The sequence below is a fragment of the Gymnodraco acuticeps genome, unplaced genomic scaffold (genome assembly GCF_902827175.1).
Source record: "Gymnodraco acuticeps unplaced genomic scaffold, fGymAcu1.1, whole genome shotgun sequence".
Classification (NCBI taxonomy): Eukaryota; Metazoa; Chordata; class Actinopteri; order Perciformes; family Bathydraconidae; genus Gymnodraco; species Gymnodraco acuticeps.
Window position 1 is genome coordinate 1 of NW_022991541.1, and position 17500 is coordinate 17500.

Genomic DNA, 17500 nt, shown 5'->3' on the forward strand with positions numbered 1-17500 from the left:
CCTCGTCTCCTCGTCTCCTCTGCTGGGAACTACTCGTACTCCAGGAACTGTTTGTGATAAAACAAGAGGTACCTGGGGAGAGAGAAAAGTCAAATGAGGTCACATTGCAGCACCACTAATACCTCTTCTGCACTGCTGTGGGGGAAACTTCTGTGTAGCGATGCAGGAGGGGTCACCGACTCAAAGGAGACACAGGGAGAGCTGGAGGTTTGATGGCAAACACTGACGGGTTTATTTGGAGCTTCGGCCGGAGAATTCACAAAACAAGTCCAAGAGCTAGAGGTTCTAAGATGTGCACAGTTATGATACGTTTTATAGTTATGTAATGCACTGTTGTTGGGTGTCGGGACGAGTTGTGTTTGTATGTGGAAAAGTAATACTCAGTGCGGTGAGCGCTGGCTTTATTTATAATGTATCCGTAGCACCCCACGCAATAGTTGGGACTGTGTACTGACGTCAGTAAAAAAGGTTTGCCCCCCCAAGCGCAAATGTCAAACTCCGCCTATGGTTTGGCTACTTAGGACCGTAAATAAAGGACTTTATAATGTGAAGTTTCTCTACTACCATTAAAAGCACAGTGGCGAACCGTCAGGGCCTTCAAGGTATTCAGAGAATACCCTGGAACACTCAGATAAAACAAACAAAAAATCGATTTAATTATATAAATAAAATGTAATAAAATGAATAATGAGAATGGTATCTGTGTTGTTGATCTGTAATATTACAGTGTTACGTTGATTTGTTTTTCCTTCTCGGACCATGCTCTACGCATTTCAGTGGTTTTGTGTTAGAAAGAAAGCAACCAATCAGATCTTGTTCTGGGTCTCTGGGTAGAATATCCTTCAACAAGGTATTCTACATCCTTGATCGAATGCCCTGGCCGTTGCACTGAATGAGAGCGTACGTTTGGACTGACAGTTTGATCAACCAATCATATATTGATTTGTAGCCAATGGGCGTGTTCTTCCAGAGTTCCCCTCGGTTCCAGGGTATTCTAGAAGGCCCGCTAGTTCACTGGCTCGAGACAGAGGATCAGATGAATGCGACGAAGCAATTCATGCCGTTTTATTGTTTTTAACGTTGAAATGACAAGTGCAATGTTAAGATGAAGATGTTGCGGAATCGTTGTGAGTACCCTTTTCAAGAAGACAATTCAGTGAAAAGACGGACATTATAACGCCGGGGGGGGGGGGGGGGGTGTCTACAGAAGGTCCAGTTGTGATGGCCACGGTTCGCCACTGGAAAAGCATAATGTTAGCCTAGCCCCCAGAGCCACTTTGATTATCAATACCAGAAATTAAAACAATTTTGTTTTCTTGGGGATGTTTAATAGGAAAAAAGGATATCACAACTTAAAACTTCTCATCGTGGATCATTAACTGAGTGCTATGTATGGCATATTAATTATTAACCATGAACACGTTAAAGGGGTAGTTAAGGTACTTGTTGCTATCATTGTGGAATTAGCCATTTAGCCCTTTTTTTTACTGGAATACCGATAGATGGAGTCATTATTTTATGTTATAAAATCGGCCTTTTCGGCTGTAGCAGGAGCGACTCCAAATCATAGCCACAGGTACACATTTAAAGTGTAGTGAAGAACAAATATGATATCATACTTATTCCATGACGTTAAGGTTTTATAATATGTTTTGTGGCCTTTTTTTTATCTGTGCTCTGTCTCACCCCTCGCTGTCCAGCACGTCCCTGATGCTGGCCTTGGTGATGATGGCGTCGTCACATTTGAACCACTGGTCCTTGTGCTGCCGGATGAAGGTGGTGTAATGGCCGCTCTCTAGCGTCCCCTGGTGGTTCACCACTGCAAACAGACTGTACCTGAAACACATGGATCAATAACAGTTTCAGTAAATGCTACATGTACAAAAGGTTCAGCGTAATACGTTGTTGTTATCTTTGATTTCGCCAGAGCTGAAAAGGTATGTGCATTTAATTTCATTTCCTTCAGAAAGCAGAATACAGGAAGGACACCCAAAGAGACAGTTTTCATTTCAGCGATGTTTGTCTTACTTGTTGTCGTTGTTGAAGGGGTCCACTGTCTGCTGGTACTGCCCGTTCATCCGGCTCTCTTTACTGAAACACAGCAAGACACACTTGTGAAAAACTGTTTTTGAGAGTCAGCAATAAATGTGTTTTTCTTTGTATAAAACATATCTGTTCGCTCTTTAAATCCATCCTAACAAAGAAAGCATTTACTGCAGTGCGACTCTCAGCTTAGGGCCATTTATATCCATAGCCATCATATAGACAAATGATGCAAATTAGAGATGCAACTATTGATCTACAACTGGTTGAAATCAGTCTTTTTGCAAGTCAAATAAACACATATTTTGGTTTCATGTCGCTCAAGAAGAGGTGGACACAGCACAGAATATACACACACACACACACACACACACACACACACACACACACACACACACACACAACACACACACACACACACACACACACACACACACACACACACACACACCACACACACACACACACACACACACACACACACACACACACACACACACACACACACACACACACACACACACACACAGTCAGAAATTGCTTTCTCTAGATGCACATCTTATTGAATTGTGTGTATTGTGTGTTCACCTGGAGGCCATGAAGGGCGTCATGTCCAGCTCCAGAGGGAAGGAGACGTACGTGGTGATCTTCCTCCGCAGTTTGGCCGAGTGCTCAAACCTCTGGAAGCAGAAACAGGGAATTATAACTCCGCTCTGATTAATAATATCTATATGTATATATATATAAATATAAATATATCTATCTATATATATATATAAATATATCTATATATATCATCATCAGTCAGTCTCACTTTGAGGTGGAAGCAGGCGACGATGGGAAGTTTCTTCATGGTCAGCTGTTTGGTCGACTCCTGGTAACTATGGCAACCGCTGCACTTGATTTTGGCGCCGCTGCCGAGGTGCTCCGGCCGAGTGAACCTGAAACCAGAGGAGATTTAGAGAGAGAGAGAATGTGTGTGTTGTGTGCTGTGCGTGTGAGTGTGTGTGTGTGTGTGTGTGCGTGTGTTGTGTGTGTGTGTGTGTGTGTGTGGTGTGTGTGTTGTGTGTGTGTGGTGTGTGTGCGCCTTAAAGTTTTCCTATCATGCAAAATGCACTTTCTGATGTCTTTTATACATCAACGTGTCCCCCGGTGTGTCAGGGAACTCACGCAGCGTCAGAAAATAAAACCCTCTCTCTTTTCCTCCGTACCCACATCTCTAAAAATGGGGGATACAACGGAGATGATCCAGATTTGCATCCGATATCACGTAATATCTGAAATGTGGACCCACGGCCCAATCAGAAACGTTGCTATCAGAAACGTTGCGTGACGTGTTTTGGACGTAATATGGTCTTTGTTTACATTAGCATCGCTAACACTCAGAGCTAACCTGTAGTGGAGAGAGTATGTGTTAAGAAGCAGGAAACAAAAAGGAACTCACCTTGTGGTAAACCTGAGAGAGAAAAAGCATTTGAGCTCCAGACTGTTTCAGAGAGAATCCTTGATGTGGTTTGGAACATGATATGGCGTTTAATCACCGCAGCATTTAGCTGAGTTTCTGGGTAGAATTCTCCTGCATAAGCTCCGCCCCCTCTTTTTCTTTTCAAATGTCTTTTTTTTAAGCTTTAGACCCAGAATCAGCCCGTTAGTAACAGGGCTGAAACAGAGGGATATGAGGGATGTCTAAAATGCATGATCTGTTTGGTATTTTGAGCAAAACACTTCATAGACATGTTTTTATATTTCTGAGACCTATAATATATGCCTAAAAAATAGTATAATAGGAGACCTTTAACGCCCGTTACCTGCGCAGACAGTCTGTGAGCGTCGTGGCCCCCGAGGCGTGGTTCTTCTCTCCGTTCAGCGCCGCCCCGTCCCCCCCGGGGCTGAGAGGCCAGAAGGGGGAGGAGGAGCCGGGCAGATCCAGACTGATGTCCCAGAACGGGTCGATGGTGGTGGAGACGCCGCTGGGAGGAGGACACGAGAAGAGGATGCATGAGAAGAGGAACACGCTGCACATATCTGTAGACTCAACATAGCCTACAATAGACTATGCAGATTTGTTCTTGGTTGTCCTTTTCATACACATCACTGCACAAGTACAACCTTCTTTAAATGTAAGAAGACACACGCATTGGCTTCAGCTGATATTTAAATGCATTTATCTTAACTATCCCCTTTATTTAAAGCAGTATTTTGTACCCTACTCACCAAATCATCAAGTTAGACATTCTGTTCAGATTTATTTCTCTGTCTCCTCTGCAAACAAATTGATTGGCAGAAGAGCGTTCATGTTCAAAGCCCCAACTGACTGGAATACTTTACCTGCTGCTATTAGATCTCTGTCATCATTGGGTTTATTTAAACATGCATTGTTATCTCACTTTCAGCTGGTCTGCACTTGTTATAACTGATATTAATGAAACTGATTTGCTTGACTGTCTCAAATTGTAATGATTGTGTGCATTGCTTGAATTTCACTTCACAGACTGCATGTGGTTTGTCTTGTGTGTCATGTTTTGCATTTTGTCTTTTTGTGTATGTCTGTAAGTTGTTGCTATTGTCGGGACCCCCTTGAAAACGAGATGGTGCGTCTCAAGGGGTTTATCCCAATGAATAACAATGTCTATATATGATTGGTCTTCCAGTCACACTTCACTGTGGAGTTCCCCTTTATTCAGACACACAAGGATCAGAATCAGATGGACATTAGGAGTTGCAGGCCAAGTGCAGTGGTTTAAAACCTCCCTAAAATGTCTGTCTAAATAAAGGAAAACTACTCCGTGAAGTAAAGTGTGACTGGAAGACTAATTATCAGCGCAGTCAATCAGAGTCCTTCTTAATTAGTCCCACAGAGGGGAAATGTACAGAAAAGAGCCAAAGACAGCTTAATGTTAACTAAGAAGCATGCATAAAAAAACAAAGACTAGGAATAAAATGTTCCAAAAAATGTAAACAATAAAATAGCATTAAAAAAGTTTTTAAAAAACATGTGGAAATACAAATATACAGTAACAAAATATAAGCAGGATATTATATATATATATTAATTGTGCAAGGAATGGATTATTAAATATTAGATTGAATATAAATCTAAACTGTACCGTGTGATTTCTTTTTTTATTCAGATAAGTGAGAGAGAAACAAAAAAAGGGAGATTTGAAACTACGGCACTTCGCCTTCAAATCCATCCGGGCTCTTCTACGACCATTTGAAGCACAGTCGTTTTTTTAAAAGGCATTTTAAATGAAGTATTGTGGTTTCTACGTATCATATTCTACAGACTAAATGAAACATATGTGATGGTACAGATCCTCTGAAAACATCACATTTTGATATATTTTTCCAAGATACTGAGAGTATGATGTAAAGCAAACAATCGATCACATTACAAACAATCGATATCTAATATTGTGGATAATTTCGCATTTGCCATATCAGTCAAAATAATTGCAATTTGTTCATTTGTCCACACCGTGCCGCCCTAGACTAGAACAAGTACCACACAGCACTCTGTTGATGTTTTATTTGTATATTGCCATGCATTAGCTTTACAAAACCCTATATGGCTTATAGTGATCTAATAATTTCATTGCCATAACTACACTGTAGCTATGACAATAAAAGCCTTGAATATTTAATCTTGAAAAAAAGTAGGAATGCATTTTCAAGTGTAAGATCCCAGAGTTGAATATTCTCCCTTTGTCCAGCAGGTGGAGCTAGAGAGCCACACACACACACACACACACACACACACACACACACACACACACACACACACACACACACACACACACACACACACACACACACACACACACACACACACACACACACACACACACACACACACACACACACACACACACACACACACACACACACACACACTTCAGGGGACATTACATTGACTTACATGCATTTCCTGGAGACTTATCCTAACCTTAACCAGAACCAACACATTCAACACAGTCTTCACCCTAAAATTAATGATTCCCCTTATGGGGACCTCCAATTTGTCCCCATAAGGGAGGCGAGTCCCCACACGTGACTGTGTAAACAGATTTAGGTCCCCACAAGTATAGTAATGCTAGGCCACACACACGGCATTATAACAGAACAAAAACGATACATGTGGCACAATAACATACAGTATATGCAAACAACGAGCAAATTATTAAAAAAGAGTTCACACTTACTGGCACACTTGGCAGGTGACGTCAGACTGCAGCCCCCCCGTGAAGATCTGATCGATGATGCAGTTACAGTGGTTCGGGTTGTTGGCTTTCTTCCCGTTGTCGTCTGCAAAGGAGAACGAAACACACACACATTTTAGGGGTTTTGTCTACGTGCACACGGTGTATTTATGTGAAAACTAAGGGGGCTCTGATCAGGATTTTTGGTAGTATCGTCCAATCATATCAATGTGTGTTTCACCACTTTGGGCAACAAGAGATTCTGCTTCTCATGAGTGTGTGAGCTCCTTCCTCTCGATGCAGTAAAATCTAAAGTGTGTGGGATGTGAAACCTTTGCAGTGTCTGTGCAGGACGTCCAGCGCGGCGATGAGGAACTCGTGGGCGTCCTGCTGCTCGTATCCTGCCAGGTGACGAGCGTGAGTCCAGACCAGGTGGAGGAGGCGGAACGGGATGTGAGGAGACCGGTGGCCTGAGTAGAACTGGAGAGAGAAGAGTGTGTGTGTGTGTGTGTGTGTGTGTGTGTGTGTGTGTGTGTGTGTGTGTGTGTGTGTGTGTGTGTGTGTGTGTCAGAGGTGGGAAGTAGTGGAGTACAAATACTTTGTTACTGTACTTAAGTACATTGTTCTGGTATCAGTACTTTACTCCACTGCTTATTTTTCTGACGACTTTTTACTTTGACTTCTTACATGTTGAACTCAAATACCTGTACTTTCTACTTCTTACATGTTGAACCCAAATACCTGTACTTTCTACTTCTTACATGTTGAACACAAATACCTGTACTTTCTACTTCTTACATGTTGAACTCAAATACCTGTACTTTCTACTTCTCACATGTTGAACTCAAATACCTGTACTTTCTACTTCTTACATGTTGAACTCAAATACCTGTACTTTCTACTTCTTACATGTTGAACTCAAATACCTGTACTTTCTACTTCTCACATGTTGAACTCAAATACCTGTACTTTATACTTCTTACATGTTGAACCCAAATACCTGTACTTTCTACTTCTTACATGTTGAACACAAATACCTGTACTTTCTACTTCTTACATGTTGAACACAAATACCTGTACTTTCTACTTCTTACATGTTGAACACAAATACCTGTACTTTCTACTTCTTACATGTTGAACACAAATACCTGTACTTTCTACTTCTTACATGTTGAACACAAATACCTGTACTTTCTACTTCTTACATGTTGAACTCAAATACCTGTACTTTCTACTTCTTACATGTTGAACACAAATACCTGTACTTTCTACTTCTTACATGTTGAACACAAATACCTGTACTTTCTACTTCTTACATGTTGAACACAAATACCTGTACTTTCTACTTCTTACATGTTGAACACAAATACCTGTAACTTTCTACTTCTTACATGTTGAACACAAATACCTGTACTTTCTACTTCTTACATGTTGAACACAAATACCTGTACTTTCTACTTCTTACATGTTGAACACAAATACCTGTACTTTCTACTTCTTACATGTTGAAGTCAAATACCTGTACTTTCTACTTCTTACATGTTGAACTCAAATACCTGTACTTTCTACTTCTTACATGTTGAACACAAATACCTGTACTTTCTACTTCTTACATGTTGAACTCAAATACCTGTACTTTCTACTTCTTACATGTTGAACACAAATACCTGTACTTTCTACTTCTTACATGTTGAACACAAATACCTGTACTTTCTACTTCTTACATGTTGAACTCAAATACCTGTACTTTCTACTTCTTACATGTTGAACCCAAATACCTGTACTTTCTACTTCTTACATGTTGAACTCAAATACCTGTACTTTCTACTTCTTACATGTTGAACTCAAATACCTGTACTTTCTACTTCTTACATGTTGAACCCAAATACCTGTACTTTCTACTTCTTACATGTTGAACTCAAATACCTGTACTTTCTACTTCTTACATGTTGAACTCAAATACCTGTACTTTCTACTTCTTACATGTTGAACTCAAATACCTGTACTTTCTACTTCTTACATGTTGAACTCAAATACCTGTACTTTCTACTTCTTACATGTTGAACTCAAATACCTGTACTTTCTACTTCTCTCATTTCCCAAACAGCTGGTTCCTTTAGTCTGAATGTGTGTTTGATGCGTGATCATTATTCTTTAGAGTCATTGCGTGCCTATTGATTTGAACACGATCCGTGTATCCATCATTTCCTGGTCTTCTCTAAAGAAGAGGGACCAATGGAAACGTTGTCATGTTGCCGTTGTTCAGCATGGAAACATTCATTAGCTAACAATTACATTATTGTTCTATTAATATAAAGGGAGGTCAGGTACTCTTTAAAGCAGCTGCTAGTTATGGGTACTTTTTACTGAAGTACACTTCAAAGCCGCTTTACTTTGACTTGAGTAAAGAAGTTTCTACTTTCACCAGAGTACTTTTAAACACCAGTATCTGTACTTCTACTCGAGTAAAGGATGTGTTTACTTTTGCCATCTCTGGTGTGTGTATGAAACTCCTCTTATTCGTCTACCCATATTATTTTAGGATGAGTTACCTCCTGGAAGAGCTGCGACATCTCACACACCAAGCAGGAGTTGCTCTGCATTTCACATTTGTGTCTGTCGGACAGGAAGAAGTCTCTGAGCAGAGGAGTGTGAGTCAGCGCCTGCACGATGCAGTTCATGAAGCACGTGTTGCCCAGGTTGATCAGCCCTCTCAGGCCTGAGGGGAGGAGAAAAGGATTGTGGGGGGTAAAGAAATTATTTATTCATTATTATCAAATAATGAATATGTAGAAATCTGTACAGTGAGGAGCGGTTTTGTAATAGTACAAAAAAACATGGTGGAATTTGACTTTTTTTCTAAGAATTTTGACTTTTTTCTTAGATTATGTTCTTAGAATGTTGACTTTTAATTTGACAAATAATACGGAAGAACTAAAAATGTTATATTATAAAACATTGGAAGTCAGAGGTTGTGAATGGGAGTGAAGTAACATACTAGTTTACTGACGTCGGAGGGTATTTCTCAATGTCGAGGAGGCTTCCTTGGTAGTACATGTCCCTCCGAGTCAGATGCTTCAGAAGCGAGGCAAGAATCCTTCCTAGCCTCGGAAAACGAAGAATGGCTAACAGGCTAACAGGTGTGCGTCATATTCGAGGCCCCGCCTTAAATGGAGCGCAATTTCCGCCAAAGATTTGGAAATTGGTCCGTGCGCAAAGCATTGTGGGGATTTTAAGACCACGGAGGATACACATATGCAGCCTCGAAATTTCTCGCTACGAAGGAAGCCGGGCTCGGTAGAATTGCAAGGAGCCTGGACATTGGAACAGTCCTTCGGCGGGACTCGATAGGCGCTTTCACACCGCAGTACTTTTCCCACAAAGGTTCATCAGAACTCTTTAGTTCTCATGAACTAAGAGCCGATCGCGTTCACACCGGAATAAGTCCCTGAGGGAGGATTAGGCAAATGAAGCCGCTGACGTCACTTCTTCTTCTTCTGCTTTGGGTTTACTGGCAGGCCGCAAACAACTTCACGGCGTATACTGCCACCCGAGTAAATCGCCAGAACGCCGACACCTCCTCATCTCCCATGTTTTTTTTTGTGCTGCCATAAGTTAGTCTCTCTGCGTTTCTGCGCTGGGCTAATGCTAATAATGCTAATGCGAGGATAATAAAATGGCGGCTTCACAAAACTTTTTGGGAGTTTTACGGGGCGTGGTTTGCAATCCTCCCAGCCAATCAGACACAGGAACCTTTTTCTCCCCCTTTTTTGAAAAGGGGGAGAAAAAGGTTCTGATTAACTCATTTTAGTTCCGGATTTTTTTGGTGTGAACGCGACATTTCGGAACTATATCGGAACTAAAGTGGGAAAAGTACTGCGGTGTGAAAGCGCCTCTTGAAATAGTGGCTCTGGAGCATCCTTCCTTGACATTGAGAAACACCCGGAGAGTTTCAATGAACCTTGTTGAAGCTTGTTTACAGCTTACGGGGTTAGCCATTGTTAGCAATACTGTTTGATAAGTGTGCTTTATTATCAAATCATTAATGTAAGACATCTGTACAGCGAGGAGCGGTATTGTAATAGGACAGAAAGAACAGTCGGATTTCACTTTTTCTTAGAATTTGACTTTTTTGTCAGAATTTAGACTTTTGTCAGAATTTTTTTTTTTTTTTACGTTTACCTCAGAATTGGACTTTTTTCTTAGATTTTGACTTTTTCACAACATTTTTACTTTTCTCAGACTTTTTTCTCAGAATTTGGACTTTTTTTCTGTGTGTGTGCGCGTGCTTCTGTGTGTGCTTCTGTGCGTGTGTGTGTGTGTGTGCGCGTGCTTCTGTGTGTGCTTCTGTGCGTGTGTGTGTGTGTGTGTCACTGACCAATAGTGCAGTTGGAGGTGATTCTCCTCCTCTTGGGGTTGTGGCGGAGCAGCTCCAGCTCCCTCTTGGTGGGCTCCCACGTCGAGTACTTCTCCCCGATCCCTGAAACACACACACACACACATAATAAACACACTTCATATGTCAATTTGACTCATACACAAAGAGCAGCAACACGTGTCATGGTGTCCTCAAACTAAAAACGAATAAAACAACAAACAAGTTAGAGAATCTTACGCAGGATAAAAACCAAGAAATAACCGTCTAGCCATGAAATAGCACAAAGCACTGAATAGCTCTTACAGTGTGTGTTTGGCCGTCATACCTTGCATCTTCCAGGCTTTCCTCTGCTCCTCTTTGGCAATCTGTTCCATGTCTTTGTCATAGATGTAGTCTTGGCACATAAAGCAGTAAATCCCTCCGTACAGCAGGTCAATGGCTGCAAGGACAGAAGAGAGGCGGAAAACAAAGAAGATCGTTTTTTTTTTACTTATAAATTTGACTTTTTCAGAATTTTTACTTTTTTCTCAGAATTATTTTTATTTTGACTTTTATTCTCAGATGTTGACTTTTAGATTTTAGATATAGGACAAACGAGAGACGGAAGACAAAGAATGCATGAGGAGGCTGTTATTGAATCTGAGGGTGAAGAAGGGTTGCTGTGTTGCTATGCTAACCGCTAACTGCTACAACTCTCACTCTTTTTTTCCAATTCAGGCCACGTTACCATGGTCACGTTACACATCAGCTGTTTTGTTGTCGGAGAGAGATAGCCAAAGGATGAGGAGGAAAACATATGTAGACGCCGATCTATACGAGCTATCTTTAGCTGTTTCACGCAAAAACACCTTCCACTCACTCTGTCATCACCTGCAGATACCTGTTTGCTGTTGCATTTGATAACCATATAATCTTCTGCAGGAAGGAAAGGAAGGAAGGATGCTAAAATAGAGAACTTCACTTAAAGGTGGGGTAGGTAATTTTGGAGAAACCAGCTCGAGTGCGCTAGAATTTGAAAATACACAACCGGATCAAAATCTGCCACTTCCTTACAGATACCTCATTCACACCAACGCAACTCCGGTTCAAGCTCCGTGCTAGAGCTTTTCAGGTTCAGAACCGGTTCTTCGGTTTAGCTCTGGCTCTTTTCACACAGCCCAGAGTCCGACTGGTGCTGCGTCATTGCGTCATCATGACGTAACCGTTTGCGTGCCTGCTTCATAAAACCAAACCGCACGGAAACCCCTCACACCGACAACAACAACAATGGCCGATTGTGCTCCAGCTTCCTCTGTACCTCTTCGGCAGACCAGATTCCAAGTAGGTAGCTGGTCTCTTCAGTGGACCACTGCTTGATCCCGCCCCCGCCTCGACGTAAGCGTGACGTATGCAGTGCTTTTGCTCTGGCCGGACAATTTGTTGGTGCTTGAAACGAACCGGATTCTGGAGCTAAGAGGCTGCTCCGCTGCGGTGTGAACAGGAAAACCCGGTGCTTTTCAAGCTCCGGCTCCGAACCGGCCCTGAAACACCGTTGGTGTGAATGAGGTAACAGAGCCCCTCCTCCAACACACACGAACGCGCACATGACCAATGAGGGCACGAGATCAGTTTGTGCCCAGATGGAAGGCTGACAGGCAGGTAGGCCATCCAGTTACTTTAGCCGGCTCAGATGATTGGTCGTGCTTTTTACAGCGCCACGGCTTCAACAGAGGACATTTTTTAATGTATTTATTGTCAAAGCATTTAATGTATTCATTGCTATCGGGATGTTAAGAGCATTCCATGGAATATAACAAGTGTTTCTGAAGTGAATTACATACCCCCTCTTTAAGATAATGGATAGGAGAGGAACAGGTGCAGAAGAGTGAGTCCTAAAACACAGAAATGAATGACTTTAATCACTTCCCTAGTGTCGAAGTTGATGTTTTTCTGAATGTGTTTTTGGTTGTTATCCTGAAATAAGGTGGAGGAATATTTTTTTCTACGACTTCAAATACGTCAGTAAATACCCCACGGGTGGATTTAAGTTTTCCCTTTCCTGAACATTAAAGCATGGAAACACGTCACCGTGGAAGCAACACATACTAACCTGAACATGAGCATATAACATAATACAGGGAAAGGAAAAGCCCCAAAAAGCAGAATAGGGTACCTTAAAAGGATGTCATTTGTTCGTCTGTATATCGTTTACGAGAGAAAAGCACATTGTTAAGAGGCAGCAGAAACAGAAGAGACATTAGACTGCATATTGTCTTCAACACAAGGCGTCATCCTTCTGGATTAAATGCTGCGATGCCAGATATATTTTTTATTTATTCTCCACATAATAGAATTAGGTTTTTTCCATCGTCTCACTGCCGTGTCGCTGCTGCAGCCTGAATCTGTCTTTATGAATCCTCCTTATCGCTCTGCTCAGTAAGACCCCCTCTGGTGTGTGTGTGTGTGTGTGTGTGTGTGTGTGTGTGTGTGTGTGTGTGTGTGTGTGTGTGTGTGTGTGTTTGCCAGTTTAATTAGGTTAGCTTCTGAATCAAATGCTACGTATGGAGATAGAGAGAACTGAAAAAAGGGCAGATCTCAGCAGACTTTTCAGGAGGTAATTAAGTCGTCGTTAACGAACCCCTGATGAATTAGCCTCCATTAAACATCCTCCTTCTTTCCTTCCCTCATCATCTGCATCTTCACTCACAGCTATTTACTGAATGCTGTTTGCAGCCTTGATTTTCGAGGATCATCTCTTGTCTCCATTCTTTTGCCTTCCTCCTGTTCCCATGGTTACCCGATAACCCTGTCGATATTCTCGATTGTAAAAAGGGATTTAATCTAATTGCACTTTTACCATTATCACACTGTCTTTCCTTTACCCATCAGATCAGGGATGTTCTGCACCTTCCTTTCCTCCCTCCATACAGTGGTGCAGAGATGACGTATTTATGTAGGCCAATGCAGAAAATGTTGGGCTATAAAGGAACTACAGCGAGGTCACATGACTTCACGCCACCACCGCTAAGCTAAAGGTGGCTAATGTTGGGCTATATAGGAACTACAGCACGGTCACATGACTTCACGCCACCACCGCTAAGCTAAAGGTGGCTAATGTTGGGCTGTAAAGGAACTACAGCACGGTCACATGACTTCACGTCACCACCGCTAAGCTAAAGGTGGCTAATGTTGGGCTGTAAAGGACCTACAGCACGGTCACATGACTTCAAGTCACCACCGCTAAGCTAAAGGTGGCTAATGTTGGGCTATAAAGCAACTACAGCACGGTCACATGACTTCAAGTCACCACCACTAAGCTAAAGGTGGCTAATGTTGGGCTGTAAAGGAACTACAGCACGGTCACATGACTTCAAGTCACCACCGCTAAGCTAAAGGTGGCTAATGTTGGGCTATAAAGGAACCTCAGCACGGTCACATGACTTCAAGTCACCACCGCTAAGCTAAAGGTGGCTAATGTTGGGCTGTAAAGGAACTACAGCACGGTCACATGACTTCAAGTCACCACCGCTAAGCTAAAGGTGGCTAATGTTGGGCTGTAAAGGAACTACAGCACGGTCACATGACTTCACGTCACCACCGCTAAGCTAAAGGTGGCTAATGTTGGGCTATAAAGGAACTACAGCACGGTCACATGACTTCACGTCACCACCGCTAAGCTAAAGGTGGCTAATGTTGGGCTGTAAAGGAACTACAGCACGGTCACATGACTTCACGTCACCACCGCTAAGCTAAAGGAGGCTAATGTTGGGCTGTAAAGGAACTACAGCACGGTCACATGACTTCAAGTCACCACCGCTAAGCTAAAGGTGGCTAATGTTGGGCTGTAAAGGAACTACAGCACGGTCACATGACTTCAAGTCACCACCGCTAAGCTAAAGGTGGATAATGTTGGGCTATAAAGGAACTACAGCACGGTCACATGACTTCAAGTCACCACCGCTAAGCTAAAGGCGGCTAATGTTGGGCTGTAAAGGAACTACAGCACGGTCACATGACTTCAAGTCACCACCGCTAAGCTAAAGGTGGCTAATGTTGGGCTGTAAAGGAACTACAGCACGGTCACATGACTTCAAGTCACCACCGCTAAGCTAAAGGTGGATAATGTTGGGCTATAAAGGAACTACAGCACGGTCACATGACTTCACGGCACCACCGCCAGGGGCGGATCTACCGGGGTGGCATGGGGTGGCAACTGCCACCCTAAACAATAGCCTTGCCACCCCAGCTGCCACCCCAGTTGGCATCTTTGTTTTGAAAGAAAAGTTGTGGCTCATCGGACATTTATGAGAGAAAGTCTCTAATGTCCGAGTGCAAGTGAATGCAGCACAAGATGCACGTCATGTAACCCCTCCCCCGGTCCTGGCGCGAGAGTGGAAATATGATTGGTGGCGAATTCACTTGAACGGGACGGCGCAAAACGAGAAGCATTCGGACCCAAGCACTGAAGGAATGAGGTAGTTGCGGTCTACAATGACAGAGACTGTCAGTTTGGCTGTACTCAGCATTGAATCAAAACGCACTAAAGCTGTTGATCTTAATACGTTTGTGAGGCGTTTTGCTGAACAAAATAGTAATCACCGCATTCAGCTGTAATAGACATGCCAACTTGATGCTCTGCTCACGGATGACTCGATGAGAATAACAAACTGTTAAGATGATGACCTTGTATGCGTGTATATATTTTTTTCTTTGAGGGGGTCTGCCCCCAAAAAACAGTTTTAAGTCCTGAGAAAGTAAAATAAGACGGTGTGTAAAACTACACTGCCCAGCCAACAGAAAGTAACCACTTTGATTTAACTAGGCCAGTAGGTAAGGACTTTCCACTGGATAATAACTGCAGCGATGTTTATGTTTTAGCTGAATACACGTTTTTTAACCCTAACTGATGCAGTTAGTCACTTCTTTAATGTTTGTTCTTTCTGATGTAAAGTCAAGGTTGTAACTGTATATCAATAATGATATAATTACTTGTTTTCAAATTTGAAGGAGGGTGAGCAAGCATCTTGATGAACATTCATCATTAACTCCTCCAAAAAATATAGTTTATTCAATAATAAATGAATATGTGAATCATAACAGTTCTTCACTATATCTGTAAAGCGTCTTTGAGCACCTGTAAAAACGCGAACAAATTAAATCTATTATTATTTATTAACAGTGATTGACAGCTGATAGGAATAATATGATTGTTAATAGTATCATATTCATTCAGACAAACATCAATGAGACAGTTAATTACATTACATTACATTGCATTTAGCTGACGCTTTTATCCAAAGCGACTTACAATAAGTACATTCGACCAGGAAGACACAACCTTGAAGAAAACAGAATCATATAAGTACATCAGGTTTCATAGAGCCAAACATAATTAATGTACTTATTGCAGCAGTCTGCATAGATTTGGTTCCCCTGCTGGTCTAAGAGTGAGACAAACTCATTCAGTTATTGTTCAGTTAAAATTCATTAAATTACGTCTGCCACCTTATATATTTATATGTAAGGCTTTACTGATGTGCCACAATAATATCACCTATGTGATTGAGTTAAAATATTAATATTGTGGCTTTCCAAGTTAACATTGATTGTAGGGGTGTAACGGTTCACAAACATTTCGGTTCAGTACGTACCTCGGTTTTTAGGTCACGGTTCGGTTCGGTACGTTTTCGGTACAGCAGAAAAAATTATCACAAAACATTAAATATTTTTTTTAAATTATTATTAAACTGTGACTAATGTATTCAAATAAATACAAAATATAGTAAAATAAACATTAAGGTGCAGCATTTCGATGAACTGAAATAATCTGTATTTGAACTGTACTGTACCTAAGCAGCCAGCTTGACATTAGGACTTGCTTGTCATTGTATTTTCATGTTGTTTAAAGAAAGATGAACTTGTCCACATTGCTTTCTGAAATGGCAGATCTGCTGGCACTAACAATGTCTCCTGCTGTGGAGAACACCCTCTCTAGGGACAGTGGCAGCAGATACAGCCAAGTAGCGCTTTGCTAACATGGCAACATAAGGATATTTGGCGTTTCTAATAGCTTTGGCTCGGTCTGAACTCTTTGCGAGTGGTGGAGGCTTAAATGCTAGTGGGTGTTGGGTTTGCACTTCAGTCTTTTTTCTTTTGGTACCGGTGATATTCACATTCGGGTGATGCCTTTTCAAATGAGTTTGATGTATTGCCAGCCGCGTAACCAATGTTAGTTGAACAATGCCGACAAACAGCTTTGGTTCAGTCCACCTGTCTTTGCCCGTCATCCTTGTACGTAACTGCGAAACCAAAATGTTCCCAAACCGGAGACTTCAATGATGCTGTAGGATTTTCGAGCTCAACTTTATCTGCGTTCGCCATTTCGACAGTTCCTCAAATTACTGACTACATTTGAACGCATCCCTGTGACCAGCTCTCATAGTATGCCTCTCGTCCAATGAAATGACTTGCTCGCTCTATGATATATACCTGAGATTACTTCCAGAAAGTTGTTCATGTTCTCAATTTTTTACATTTAACGCTATATTCGTTCGGTACCGAACCGAAGGGCCCGTACCGAATAATTTCAGTACGGGTACACCCCTAATGGATTGATATGATTGCGATTTAAATCAGCATATACTTCTGTCAGGGGATGCCACCCCTCAAAATCTCCTGCCACCCTCTTGCCACCCCATGAATATTTGTCTAGATCCGCCCCTGACCACCGCTAAGCTAAAGGTGGCTAATGTTGAACTACAGCACGGTCACATGACTTCATGTCACCACCGCTAAGCTAAAGGTGGCTAATGTTCGGCTTTAAAGGAACTACAGAACATAAAAAACGTCTAATGAGAGGTTATTCTTCACCTGTAGAGTTGCAGATATGTGTAAAATCGTG

General features: G+C 41.9%; 1 protein-coding gene across 8 annotated transcripts in view; it reads right to left on the minus strand.

Annotated features, from left to right (window-relative positions):
* Window positions 1–29: 29 nt before the first annotated feature.
* Window positions 30–17500, minus strand: part of LOC117533477 (ubiquitin carboxyl-terminal hydrolase 22-like) — a 28834-nt gene continuing 11363 nt past the window's right edge. For 3 of the 8 annotated variants that reach the window (XM_034197254.1, XM_034197255.1, XM_034197257.1), the window contains 11 exons: window positions 10946–11059; window positions 10621–10722; window positions 8795–8961; window positions 6575–6722; window positions 6246–6348; window positions 3852–4013; window positions 2858–2984; window positions 2632–2723; window positions 2029–2091; window positions 1687–1836; window positions 30–72 (listed from right to left, as the gene is read on the minus strand). In XM_034197254.1, coding sequence (XP_034053145.1) covers window positions 30–72; window positions 1687–1836; window positions 2029–2091; window positions 2632–2723; window positions 2858–2984; window positions 3852–4013; window positions 6246–6348; window positions 6575–6722; window positions 8795–8961; window positions 10621–10722; window positions 10946–11059 — 1271 coding nt within the window. Of the gene's footprint in view, window positions 73–1686; window positions 1837–2028; window positions 2092–2631; window positions 2724–2857; window positions 2985–3851; window positions 4014–6245; window positions 6349–6574; window positions 6723–8794; window positions 8962–10620; window positions 10723–10945; window positions 11060–11479; window positions 11639–11679; window positions 11699–12440; window positions 12488–12772; window positions 12983–13306; window positions 13367–17500 lie in introns of those variants that run through there. The other 5 variants (XM_034197256.1, XM_034197252.1, XM_034197258.1 and 2 more) reach the window with 5 other exon arrangements.